Source organism: Loxodonta africana, chromosome 2 (genome assembly GCF_030014295.1).
Source record: "Loxodonta africana isolate mLoxAfr1 chromosome 2, mLoxAfr1.hap2, whole genome shotgun sequence".
NCBI classification, from domain to species: domain Eukaryota; kingdom Metazoa; phylum Chordata; class Mammalia; order Proboscidea; family Elephantidae; genus Loxodonta; species Loxodonta africana.
In genome coordinates this window covers 178,365,095-178,379,108 of record NC_087343.1, presented here as the reverse complement: position 1 = coordinate 178,379,108, position 14,014 = coordinate 178,365,095, and the positions used below count along the sequence as shown (strand labels likewise).

General features: G+C 36.3%; 1 protein-coding gene across 1 annotated transcript in view; it reads right to left on the bottom strand.

Annotated features, from left to right (window-relative positions):
- Nucleotides 1–207: 207 nt before the first annotated feature.
- Nucleotides 208–14,014, bottom strand: part of GABRA1 (gamma-aminobutyric acid type A receptor subunit alpha1) — a 55,804-nt gene continuing 41,997 nt past the window's right edge. The window contains exons 7-9 of the mRNA XM_003404639.3: nucleotides 9,053–9,205; nucleotides 3,127–3,329; nucleotides 208–519 (exon numbers count right to left, since the gene is read on the bottom strand). Coding sequence (XP_003404687.1) covers nucleotides 208–519; nucleotides 3,127–3,329; nucleotides 9,053–9,205 — 668 coding nt within the window. The remainder of the gene's footprint in view (nucleotides 520–3,126; nucleotides 3,330–9,052; nucleotides 9,206–14,014) is intronic.

The following is a 14,014-nucleotide window of genomic DNA, read 5'->3' as shown; positions in this document are numbered from 1 at the left end:
TCTCTCAGAATCCCGTCTCTCAGTGGTATACTCTGCTCTGCTCTGGGCTGCCAGATAGGGTCTCTTGTTCTTGTATGAATTATGGAAATAAGGAAAACTTCAAATTCTTGAAGACAGAGGCAATAAAGCAGATGGGAATTGCTGCGCTGTGAACAGAAAGCAATTCCCAGTGCAGAGGACTGAACAACAGAATGTGACTAAAAGGACCTATTGATGTGGAGTAGGGGCTTTTAGCTGAGGCTCTCTGTTTAAATATGTAGCCCAATAAACTAAGTTAAAGATTCCAAATAGCAGTGGGAAGGCTATTCTTGACAGTCGATCAATTTTGCTGACACTGTTAAAGGTTTTCTTGGGTTCTGGTGGTTTTGTTTCTGGCTTGACTTCTTTCGGTTCTATGGTTGCACTTTTAGCAATGGTGGCTAAGCCAGGGTCACCCCGGGCCAAATTAGGGGTGTAGCTGGTTGCAGTTGGAGCATAAGTGTTGTTTTTCTTAATGAGAGGATCTTTCACTTTCTTTGGCTGTAGAAGGAAAGGGTAGAGTATTTTGTTTAGTAAACTGTGAGAAGCAAGATTACAAATTACCAAGCAAAGTGATTCTTACTTTGGAGCCAAAGTCTGCACTTTATTTTAAATCTAAGAAATGTAAGTTAACCTTTACTGGGGTAAACTGAGACTCCAGACACCATATTTTCTAGCTTTTCCCATCAAGAACCCAAAAACCAAACCAAACCCACTGCCATCCAGTCGATTCTGACTCAAGATGGAGTCTATTTCCCCCATGCTTTGAATCTAGACTGGACTTGTGCCTTTGGCAGAGTGATACTGTCAGATTAAGGACCTTGATATTAAGATGTTTTTTAGTATCAGTCTTTACACTCCTGGAATGTGGTGTGTAAAGAAGCCCAGACTAAACTACTAAATGACCAGAGAACATGGGTAGTTAGAAGCCTAGCAGACAGCCCACACCTGGCTCCAGACATGAAAGAGGCCATCTTGGATTCCCTAGTCTGGTGGAGTCTCCAGCTCACTGAAGCCACATGAGTGATCCCGGGTCTGACCAACAGAATTACCACCATGTTGTTTTCAGCTCAAAATGCATAATCACGAGAAAGTAATCGGTTGTTCTTTTGGTTGCTAAGTTTTGAGATGGTTTGTTTTGCAGCAGACCCAAATTCAGTTCACTTGAACATTAGTCACCATCCACTGATACTGGCACACCAGCATCACAAGGCATTGGTCTTTTGTGGTGTGCAAAGAAAGTCTTAAGACAGATAAGCAGCTTTTCCCAAAGTTAGCACCTCCTTTCACCAAATCTAAGACATTCCAAACCAAACCCAGTGTCAACGAGTTGATTCTGACTCATAGCAACCCTATAGGACAGAGTAGAACTGCCCCATAGAGTTTCCAAGGAGCACCTGGTGGATTCAAACTGCCAACCCTTTGGTTAACAGCTGTAGCACTTAACCACTAGGCCACCAGGGTTTTCAAATCTAAGACATTATAGTATCCTAATGATTCTAAGACACACAGGCTTAAAATTTTCCCTATCAATGAAACTGAACTGTGTCTTACAATTGACACTGTCTTAGGACCTCCATCTCCAGGTTTGGTTCTGTCCCCTTTAGGCTTTCTGCTCCAGGACGAGTGGAGATCATTAGTGGGTAAAGAAAGTATTTGGTAATAGCTCCCTCTCCACTCTTCCACCTCTCTCTCCAACTGATAAATGCAGTCCCCTTTCCTTCTCTCTCCGCTGAACCTGACTCAGGCTCTTGGGTTGCAAATTCAGATATTTTTACACTGGGCAAGCAGGATTCAAGACCAGGTGAATTTTGAGGGCCATGACTGGTTCTGGCACCTGTTGGCTCTGAATACGCAGCCTACACAGAACTTTCTTTGCTTTTACTTGAGTAGGAGATCATTGGAGAATTCACGTTTCCCCTGTGACTGAGGGATAGATCTAAAAAAAGCTTTTACCTCAAATTGTGTCACTTGTACATGAAGAAATGATACATCTTATAACCAGTAACACCTTAAAAACCAGTAACACCTTAAAAAAAATCTGATTAAATGGGATAGATGTTACTTCTACAAACATTTCTGTTATCTAATAAATTTGAGTACCTGTGCATAAACACAGTTTAACAGATTTCTTAAATACAGGACCTCTCAGATACTTGAAATATTGTAACTGTACCAAACTACATGAAGCATTATTCAAGTGTATTGAACTACAGAACTGTATTTTCAGGGACTATCTCAAGCGACTAGTATTCTGTGGAACAGAATTTGGGAAAAACAGTCGTATATTTAGGAAAAGCCCTTAGGTTATTCAAGAAGCCTTAAAATCTCTGTGCCTCTCACTCTGTCTCTCTTTCTAGGATCCCAAAACTCACTTGCATCTTGGCATGTTCTCTTTTCAAACCCCAGAAACAGAAATGTCCTCCCAGTTGTGATGTAAAATCTGTACTGTGAAATAGTTTTTAATGGAGAAGAGCAGTCGTATCCTGGACTTATTTTCTACAATGAGGAATTTCCCTTTGATTTCCTTGTGTTTTGATTTTTCAAGCAATTCTCCATTTTTGAAAAAGAAAATGTGTTTCCTGCCCTTGATGTCACTGAAAATCAGAGGAAATGTACTGTATTTTGCAAACTTCATTTAATTGAAGCATTACAGTAACATTAATGATCAAAGTGATCAGGCTTAGAGAACTACCAAAAGGCTGATTTTCCAGTTATACAAATTATAACGCATTTGATACATAATGGATTTGGTAGGTTCACCTGCTCCCAGTGTCAAGTTTGTTAAAAGTGTTCTCAAAATGATAGCATAAAACCCAGTGTCATCGAGTCGATCCTGACTCACATAGGAAAATACATTTGCACAGAAATATTTTAACTAGTGTCAGACTTTTGTCTTCTCTTCTCTACTCTGAATATCTACTCACCCAGAGAACATGTCCCTTGAACAAAAACAAAATTATCACAGCACACAATCATTTGTGACATAATAAAAAATGAATTCTCATTACCCTCTCCCTGCATGCTTCATCCAATCCCCCAATTTAAACATTAAAGGATTAAGGAAGCATAATAATGATACCTCACAGGGGCGATTAAAGCATTTACCTTTTCTGGAACCACACTTTTGCCATCCCAAGCATAGCCTCTCTTGGTGAAATAGTTTACTGTGGCAAACTCAATCAGCGCTGAGAACACAAAGGCATAGCACACTGCAATGAACCAATCCATTGCTGTGGCATAAGCCACCTTAGGGAGAGAATTTCTGGCACTGATACTCAACGTTGTCATAGTCAGCACAGTTGTTACTCCTGTAAAGAAAGAAATTAAATGAGTGTGTAGTTTTCATACTACAAAAGTTCATCAGTGAAGGTCAGTCTATTTGCCCAAAGAGAAATCGGCCCTACTATGTACAGAACATGATTTCTAGGTGATTCCATTTTGGTTTTGGAGGGATACGTTTTAACTTAACTCCAGTGTAGTTTATGGTTCTTTGCATGGTATTATTAGGGGGAAATCTTGGAAGGATAAACTCTTCTGTTTATCCTGCTCCCAATGTCAAGTTTGTTAAAACTGTTCTCAAACTGATAGCATAAAACCCAGTGCCGTTGAGGCGATTCCGACACACATAGGAAAATATATGTGCGCAGAACAATAAGATAGTGAATTCCTTTAAATGAGGATCTTGAATGTTGTGTCCTGGGTAGGAAAAGTAATACTCCTCCCTGTCCTCATCTCTTTAAAATAGAAAACTCTGGATACTCAACTCTCTTTAATAGCCTGCCTGTTTGCTCCAAATCTATGGATCAAGAAGCAACTGACTGAAATTGAATTATCTTAGGATAACAATTTGTCCTTTCATTTACTCTCTTATACTATTTTTTCCTGATTCTAAAAGAGCTTTTGAAGAAACTACTGAAACAACTATATGTCAAATTAAAGTATTTTTATATAACTTGCTCAGAAGTAAAAAACAGAGTTTGAACACAAGTTTGTCTGATTCAAATGTTTCTCATATAAACACCCACCATGGTAAAATAATAATGATAATAACAATTCATTTAAAATAATATATATTTTTTTTAAATCCATGAACTTTCCCTTTCTATAAACGCTGCCTCATCTTCCCTACTCTACAAATCTATTCCTAGGGATTAATATTACCTGTATTCAAAGTAGCATTCAAGTCAGTCTTGTTTAATCTATTTAGATAATCATATGAGTTGATATGATGGTATCCATGAATGTTTTTATTTAGCAAATTAATACTGTAAACCTACTTTGTGTAATGCAGTTTACTAGGTACAAAAGTACAATGTTGTAAGGTTCCATTTTATAATGTACAAAAAGTAATAATTCATTGTAACCTTTGGGGATAGATCCAGCTGCATGATGTGGAAAAAAAAATTCTGACCTTTTCTAGTGACTAGCCCCAACCACACCACTTATTAGATTCATGACCTTGGTTAAATCAGTTAACTTCATGAGATCTCCGTCTTAGAGGGCAGTTGTGAAGATTGAATGAGATAATGCAATAAAATGGTTAGTACTTAGCCCACTGCTTAGTAAGTTCAAAATTAACAACTATTATTATTATTGACAAATTCAGTGCTTTTTGATAAGTCTTTGCTACAGTGAATCCCACTTTTTCAAATTTTCATTTATATAGGCAACTCTCAGAAGTAATTTGAGAATGGCTATTTTTAAACCAAAGTTAGCCATAAATTAAGAGCAGTTAAGAACAGCACAAAGAGGTGTGTATGTGTGTATTGTATTACAATCCCTGCTATAGAGTAAGGGGAAGGAACAAAAATTTGTTGAGCAGCTGTTACTTTCTAAGTACTGGCCTGACAATTTATATACTTTATTTATTGTTATTACTTATGCTACCAAACATCAGTATTGCAATCTTATTTTAAAGGCAACTGAATCTCAAAATGATGACATAGTGGGTCAAGGACATACAGTTGGTTAACCAGTTGTCATTAAGCCGATTCTAATACATGACCCCATGGGAGTGGAACTGTGTTCCATGAGGTTTTCAATGGAAGGTTTCTCTGAAGTAGACTGCCACATCTTTCTTCTGATTGGGCTCAAACTGCCAAACTTTCAGTAAGCAGCTGAGCGCCTTTATCATTTGCACAACTCAGAGACCCCCTGGCAAAACTGGACAAACCTAAAATTCAATCTATCTGGCACCATAGTTACATAAGCACGTCGCCTTCAAACAAAAGATGACATGAAAAGCCCAGAATATGATGTTTTTAAAACTTTAAAACAGACTTAATCTTTGTTTGCATTCTGGATGTCTTTTAATAAACTGTTGGAAATACAACTTTGTTTTGTTTTTCTCTTCCCCTTTTGTATTTCTTTAAATACTTGTGACCCTCTTGGGCATCTCACACAATGTAGAGGAATGTGCTGAGATCAGACTAAAAAGAATAGAAAGGTGTACTAAATAAATGTTAAAAGACAAACGGTCTAAGAAAATTGTATTAGTGACTTTGTTCACCTCAAAAGATTTGAAACATATATCTTGATACACAGAAACATTTGCCAGAGCTGAGGTTTGAGATATGTAGTTATGTTCATCAAAAGGGCATAAATTGGTTGAGGTATAAAAAAAAGAGGTATAAGATCACAGAAAATGTTAAGAGCAAGATTTTTGACTTATAAAACATCGTGATATGCTCTAGAGAAATTTCTAAATGGAAGGAGTTGCAGTGGGAGGGGGGAAAAGTGAGGCACTTTTAAAAATCTCTCTCTATATTCCTTGGTTCATTCTACAACCATAAAACAAACCATAAATTATGTTCTATGTTTTAAAATTACATTTTTTAATTCCAAGTGAGTAAACAGCTCAAACTGCATGTGTATATATTTATGTATACATACATTTATATGTTTATACATATACATATGAATACATATGTTTATACATATACATACATAAAACACACACACTTATATGTATATATATGGAGCCCTGGTGGTACAGTGGTTAAGCATTGGTCTGCTAACCAAAAGGTTGACAGTTCAAATCCATCAGCCTCTCCTCAGAAACCCTATATGGCACTTCTACTCTGTCCAATAGGGTTGCTATGAGTTGGAATCTACTCAACGGCAACAGAACTGTTTTTTTCTTTTTTGTTAGTATGTATAAATATATATGAGAAATGTGTGTGAGAGATATATATGTAAGATATATATTTTATATATATATATATTTTTGACCAGAGTTCAATCTTCAATTACAGTAAGTATCTTAAACACTAGTTGATATTGAAAGATGTTAATAAAGGGGGGAAAAATAATTTGGAGTAAAATGGTCTTTCAATCCACATGTGAGATCATTCTTGGGTTATTGTCAGAGCAAGGATTTGGTGGCTTCCAACTCAGAAGCACCTTATCAAATTCAGAAGACACAAGAGCTTTTCTAGGGTCCTGCTTTTTTTTTTTTTTTTCTGCCTATAACTGATTTTTTTATACACTGCATATTTTTGAAGGGTGATATCTTAGGGATCTGTGCTCTGACCCAGTTTAGACTGTAGGCATCTTAAGCTTTTATTGGGTAGCACAAGGTCTTAAACAAAGCAGGTCCCTAATTGCTATTTATGGAATGAACTTTCATCAGTAAATATATGGTTATCAAAACAAAAGTATTTCTAAATGAATAATGTTAACCACAACAACCTCACCCCAAGTCTTCTGATTACAGCAGGATACGTTTTGGTCAAAGAGTCTATAGCAGAATCTTTATCAAAAGCAGGGAAATTTGTGTAATGGAATTTAAAATTCAGTATGGATTCCAGAATTTCTGGAATGAACTCTCAAATTTGAGATAATCTTTTAACCTTAAACTTCAAACCAAAGTTATCCTCTGAAGTCTTCTTTGAAGCAAACAATAGTTTAGCTTAATTAGTAAAGTATGTCTGCCTTGAGCATTTTGCTCTTTGAAATAGTTACCTATGTGGGATCAAATTAACAACAGCAACTTGAAAGGTTAGATGAGAAGCTTAGGGAAAAGTTACTTTATGTTAATGGTGGTGGAATACTTTGGAAAAGAATAGTGAGAATGGTTGCACAACTTGAAGAATGTAATCAATGTCACTAAATTGTACACGTAGAAATTGTTGAAATGGTATATCTTTTGCTGTATATAATTTCACCAAAAAAAAAAAAAAAGTAAATAAATTAAGTTAAAAAAAAAAGAAAGAAAAAAGAAGCAGTGGTATAGCATCATCTTTAAGGGCCTGGAATACAGAGCCAAGTACTTGGGTCTTACTTCTAACTCCTCTACCTAATAGCTTCTGACCTTGGGAAGGTCATTTAATTTCTTGTTCCTTAGCATTCACTGTTAAAAAATAGGAAAAATAGTAGTATATAAGACTTTTTTTGCAATTACATAATATGGGTTAATTGCATAGAACAGTGCTTTTTATATAAGCACTTAACTTTTATCTATAATTTTTATTGTTATTAAAAATTTTAAGCTCCAGAAGATAACCTTCATGAAGGATATGGTTTATGTTTTGTTCACTGCTGCATTTGTATGCCTAGCAGTAGCTCATGGTAGGTTTCAATAAAAATTAATTGAATGAATCCACCAGTAAGTTTACAGCAGTAGGATCTTCTTTTTTTTTCTTTTTTCCCCATCAGTCTGAGAAGCACAATGACATTAGCATACTAGGATGCAGGCAGGAAATATGTCTACATGAAATGCAAACTTCTAAAATAATACAGTAAGGCATGAGTTTTCCTATCACTAAATGGTTATTTATTATTTATGCAATTCTCCATTATATTACCTTAATTTTAATAACCTAGGGCATTTACCATTTTAATAAGAAAAAAAAGTGTATTTGTAACTCTTTGTTATTGTTATTCATTGCCATTGAGGAGATTCATCTCATGGCAAACTCATGTGCGCAGAGTAAATATGTTCTAAAGAGTAACTCTTTATGAACACACAAATTAGTTGAAGTGAGGTATTACTGAATTGATATGATGATAATCAGTTCATCCCTTTAAGGAGACCCCAGTTTTTTTTTTACATATAAGAAGGTGGTTGTCAGAAGAACTAGATGGTGCCCAGCTACAACCAGTGGCTGCCCTGACAGGGAACACAACAGAGAACCTCTGAGGGAGCAGGAGAGCAGTGGGATGCAGACCCCAAATTCTCATAAGACCAGACTTAGTGATCTGACTGAGACTAGAAAGACCCTGATGGTTATGGCCCTCAGATCTTCTGCTGGCCCAGGACAGGAATCATTCCCAAAGCCAACTCTTCAGACATGGATTGGACTGGACAATGGGTTGGAGAGGGATGCTGGTGAGGAGTGAGCTTCTCAGATCAGGTGGACACTTGAGACTATGTTGGCATCTCCTGCCTGGAGGGGAGATGAAAGAGTGGAGGGGGTTAGAAGCTGGTGAAATGGACACGAAAAGAGAGAGTGAAGGGAAAGAGCGGGCTGTCTCATTAGGGGGAGAGTAAATGGGAGTGTGTAGCAAGGTATATATATATATATATATATATATACATATATATATATATATGGGTTTTTGTGTGAGAGACTGACTTGATTTGTAAACTTTCACTTAATGCACAATAAAAATTATTGAAAAAAAAAGAAGGTGGTTGTGCTGATATTGTCTAAGATTCTCCAAAAATGTACCAATACATGATTATGTCTTCTAAGTATATGAATTGAATATTAAGACTTCTGTGTTTTTTTTAACCTAGTATAAAGTATTTTGTGCCTGTTTCATTCCATCTCTCTCCCAAAATAGCCAAATCAAATGATCATGAACTCAGTCAATTTACATGCACTAAAATAACTTGCTATTTAAAGAATATATGTGGCTTACCTTTTTTTAAATCTTATCATAATAAAAATGCTGATTACGTGAACCTTTTTGTGGCAGTAACTTCAGATTTAAATGTACGATTACCTACTCATTACATTTGCAATGTCAGAGATATGATATAACTTGCCCTCCAGGTCCTTGCATGCATGTGCTGATTTGCACTTACCAAAGACAGTTCTCGCTGGTACAGACTCTCTGTTGAGCCAGAAGGAGACTTGGGACAGAATAACTGTCATTATGCATGGCAGGTATGTTTGAATAACAAAATAGCCAATCTTTCTCTTCAAATGGAAGTGAGTGGTCATAACAACATATTCTCCTAGAGGGAGAAATAGACACTAAGGTTGAGAAATTTGACCTTGAAAAGAAGGTACCTTTGAGGTTTCAACATCAGCAGCAAAGGTTTTGGGAGTTGGACACATTCTTTTCTTCTTGTGGCATCTTTTTCCTGGAGAGAAAAGCTTTTATCCAGGAGAAAAAAGAAATGTTTCTAATACATACAAAAGTGGGTCTAGCTATGCAATTGAGATGCCAGAGTCTCCACGGATGCTCTTCCATCCTGAGCTTGGTGCATCATACATTTAAGGGGCACTTCTGAGCACTAGTTTTTTTTTTTTTTTTTCTGAGCACATATTTACAGACTGGCTTTAATGGCTGTGAAGACACTGTTCTAGATCCTGATGACATACAACAACGAAGCAGAAGCTGACCAGGTCCCCAGTGTGTCCATTGCAGGACTAATTCAGGGCACCTAGTGAAGAAGGAGCTTTGGCGTTCCAGTCAGGATAGCTGAATTCTAGCTACATCATTTTCTGTAGTAGCTCTTTGACCTTGAGGGAGTTACTTACCTTGGCCTGATCTGCAAAACAAGGAAAGGAAGCTGTAGAAACATGTAATTCCTTGTTTCTCACCTATTTAAGCCATTCTTTGAGATGGAGTCAGGGAAATCTGTATTTATAACCAGCTTTTCAGCTTGTCTCCACTCCTAGCCTGCTTTGGGATCCAGTGGACTAGCTAGACACTCTTCAAGGCCTTTATATGCTCTAAATTCTAACTTCACTTACAGGCCCCAAGGAATAGACACACAACCCAAATTGTTAGAGAGTTTCATTTTTATTAATGTTACACTTTCTGAACTACAAATCCTAGAAATCCTAGCCAATTCCCCTCTCATAGAACTTACATTTTTCCACCTTTCTCCTTTCCTTTTCCAAGAAACTGCTCCCTTCTCAAACTTGCATTTATTTCTCAGCTCATGGATGTACAGCTTTAGCACCTCTAGTGTGAATAAAAATGCTCATGACTCCTTGATATCCATAACTAAAGCCTCTTCTCAATCTTCAAGCTGGCCATTCACCTTCTTGACAGCATTAAGTCCTGAGCAATGCTGACTTTCTTGATAGCACATTCTTTAATCACATTCTCACTTTAGCTCTCATTTCCAGTTTATTTTGCTAACTCATGAATGATTTCAATCAGAAATCATCTACAAGTTTCTTTCTATCTATCAGGGACTTTTCTTCCTACTTCTGTCAAACATATATAGGGGTTCCTGATACAGTCCTGTTCTCAATTTTCTTCCCTACTTTTTCTTGACTTTAAAAAGGAGTTCTCATCCTCAACCCTGTTCCCCATGTCATATTTATTTGGTTATACAAATGGCTGCCAATGTATACCTGTAAGCGACCTCACTCTCAAAAGTAAGATCTGTATTTCCAAATGCGTACTATATGTCTCACGGACATTGATTTTTCACTGACACCACCAAAGAAGTATGTTCAAAGCTGACGTTAGCTGACTTTTCCCACAAAATAATGACTAGCACACACTCATGACTAGCACTGCTTCTTCGTCTGTGGCCTTTTCTTAATTAATGGCACTGTCCCCTGTTTATTCACTCAGGCTAAAGCCCTGGAATTCCACCTGGATGTTAGGTGGTGCTTGGAAAAGGGGGTTGATTGTCAGGATTTCAATTTCCCCTGGGCAGCATCTCTCAGTGTATCTTGTCTTATCTCCCGGTCACTGTCTTTATCCCATTTGTAGTTTTCTGTTAATAACTTATTGTCTTCTTTGCCTCTAGTCATACCCTAACTCCAATTTTCTCTAAATTTTGATGTTAGGTTCATCTTTCTAAGGCACATATTTGATCATCTACTCATTTCTTACTTAAAATACCTAATTAATTACCATTATCTACATCAGTGTTTTTCAACTTCGGCAATATTGACATTTTGTACCAGGTAATTCTTTGTCGTGGGGGCCTGTCCTATGCATTGTAGGATGTCAAACAGCATCCTTGGACTCCACCCACTAGATTCCAGTAGCAAACACTCCTCCTTTCCCCAGCTGTGACTATCAAAATGTCTCTGGTTCTATACAGTAACGAGCATATTCTCTGACCTGTAGTCAATACACTCTATATCATACCTCCAATATGCATTTCAGAAACCCTGGTGGCGTGATGGTGAAGTGCTACAACTACTAACCAAAAGGTTGGCAGTTCAAATCTACCAGGCACTACTTGGAAACTCTATGGGGCAGTTCTACTTTGACCTATAGGGTTGCTATGATTCGGAATCAACTTGATGGCAACAGGTTTGTTTTTTGGTTTTTTTAAATATGCGTTTCAGTCTCACGTTTCATGTCTTGGTATATTGGTTGATAAAATTCTCTACCTGAACACTGTTGCTGAATGTTTTACTCATCTGCGGGTTGGGCCCAAGTACCAATTCTTTAGTGGAACAGAAATCAATGTCCTGTAAAGTGTATTAGATTTGTAAACAAATGAATTTGGATTCAAAACCCAGATAGGCTACTTTTCCTGTGTAGCCTTGGGTAACACACTTAACCTCTCTCTTCCTCAATTCCTTTATCTATAAAGTAGTAAAAAGTAAAATGTGGGGAAAATAAAGAACAGGAGATCTAATTAAGATCATACTTGATAAGAGTTTTTAAATAAATTTTAGTTCCTTTCTCCATTTTCTTCACTAGTCTCCTCAGTCAGATTTGGTAGAAGTATTGATAGTAGAAATTCATTCACTGTCTTCAGCAGGAAATCATGAATGCACACACTCATGAATGCATGCTTTCATTATTGTTTTTAGGGATAACACCCACCGTTTACTGAGCACTTACTAAGTGCTTTCAACTTTATTTGTGGCTCCTGCTTATATTCCTGATAATATCTCATACTTAATATTTTGATTATGTATATGCTTATATCCTTCCCATTAAACTAAAAGCTAATTTTAAAAAAGGGATGGTCCTTTGGGTATAGCATGGCCTCACACTTCCTCAGGATTCGATTCATGCCTATGGTGAAAACATGCACTAAGGCTTAAGGGCACTCAGTTAGATTAAAATCCATGAGAATCTCTCATTTGAAGGTTAAATGAAGTGTTGACTAATTAATGGATTCATTTTCATTTTCTGTATATACTTTTGATGATTGCAACATATGCACACACACACAGATACCTATACGTGTAAAACCCATTTAGGGGAAAAAAAAAAAAATATATATATATATATATATGAAAGAGAAAGAAATTATATATATCTGAGAAAAATGAAGAAAGCTATTTTTCCCAGGACTCTGTAGCCTTGTGTGGACATATTCCTGTTACATTTTACCCTCTCAGGGCTGTATGTTATTATTCTTAACAATACGATCAAGGTGGCCTGCAAAATGTCACCATCTCAAAGAAAAAATTCTATCTTTCATATATAATGTCAGAAAGCTGAGTGTCGACATATCTTCCATGATCACCTTTTGTTGTTTGCAATGTGACATTTCGGAAAGTTTCTGCCAAGGATATTATTTTGGAAGCTCAGAAGGGCTGTTATTTGACATTGTATTTGTTTTATAAACCACTTCCTCCCTAAAAGATTAGGGAAAGATTGGGAAACTTTTTGAAACCTTCTTCTTAAATTCAATAAAATCTAAGAAGTTTTGGCATAAAACTTTTAAATAAGGAAAAGAAAGGGCAGCAATATCATAATCCATGTTGTAATGATTTAAAATGAAAGAAAAGCATAACAAAAAAATTAGGCTTCTAAATTGGATTGAAAAAACATATCTAGACATCAAGTGGATAAGCATGCCAAATTCAACAGTCTAGAAGAATTACAATTTAAATTGATAGTATTAACTCTTTTCTGAGATGTTGTAAGTATAAAATGGAATAATAGAAGTAAAAGTACTTTAATGAAAGTTTAAGTCCTGTGCAGATATATAGTGTATAGAAAGAAAAAAGAGAAGTGAGTTTTCTCTCCAACTTAGGAAATTATCCACTCAATCATTCAACATAATTGTAATGCACATTGATTCTATGCAAGCCTGTCATATTCCTTCCAAGTTTTCCAGAAACATGAAGTTATCAAAGGGTGCTATATTTTAAAAAGACTATTGTATTCAAAATACTATTGGAGGAGAAAAGGGTATTTTAATACCTGCTTCAAAGAATACTGAAGTAGGAATAAGGAGATGAAGAGTATTGTTCTAGGTCATTTAGTGTCTTCTGGACTTGTTTATTCATCTGAAATATGAAAGGGTTGACCAGATGACTAAAGAAGTTTTGTTTTTTTTTAATTATTATAATTATTTCCCTGGAAATCATGTCCTAGGTGTTATCATTGGGATCCTTGAGGCTACTTTCATGAATAGTGATCACCACTGTGGTTCCGTGATTAGGAAAGAGGGAAAACACTGCTTTCCTCATTAATTTTAATCCTGCGGGGTCATCTTTAAAGCAATTCATCCAGAGAAATCTATGTCCCTAGGAAAGAGGGTCTCATAATTTCTCTTGGCCATCTGTTCTAAGGATTAACAATAGTTATTCATAAAAAGACATATCCTTATTCAGCAAAACCAACCTAAATTGTCCATGATTAAATCTGTCTTTTGACTTAGGTAAGTCATTGTTATTAAAAAAAAAAAAGTACGTACTACTATGCTCTTATTTTTTCTTGGCCACTGATATTATTCTTATGCCTAATGACAAATTGTAATACTTTCATCTCTCTTTATAAGTCATATTTGTGTGTCCTTTAATCGTAGTTGTAATATTTGCACAGGCCTCCTGAAAGAGTTACTTAGGAAGCATGATATGGTGTGGTGGAAAGAGAC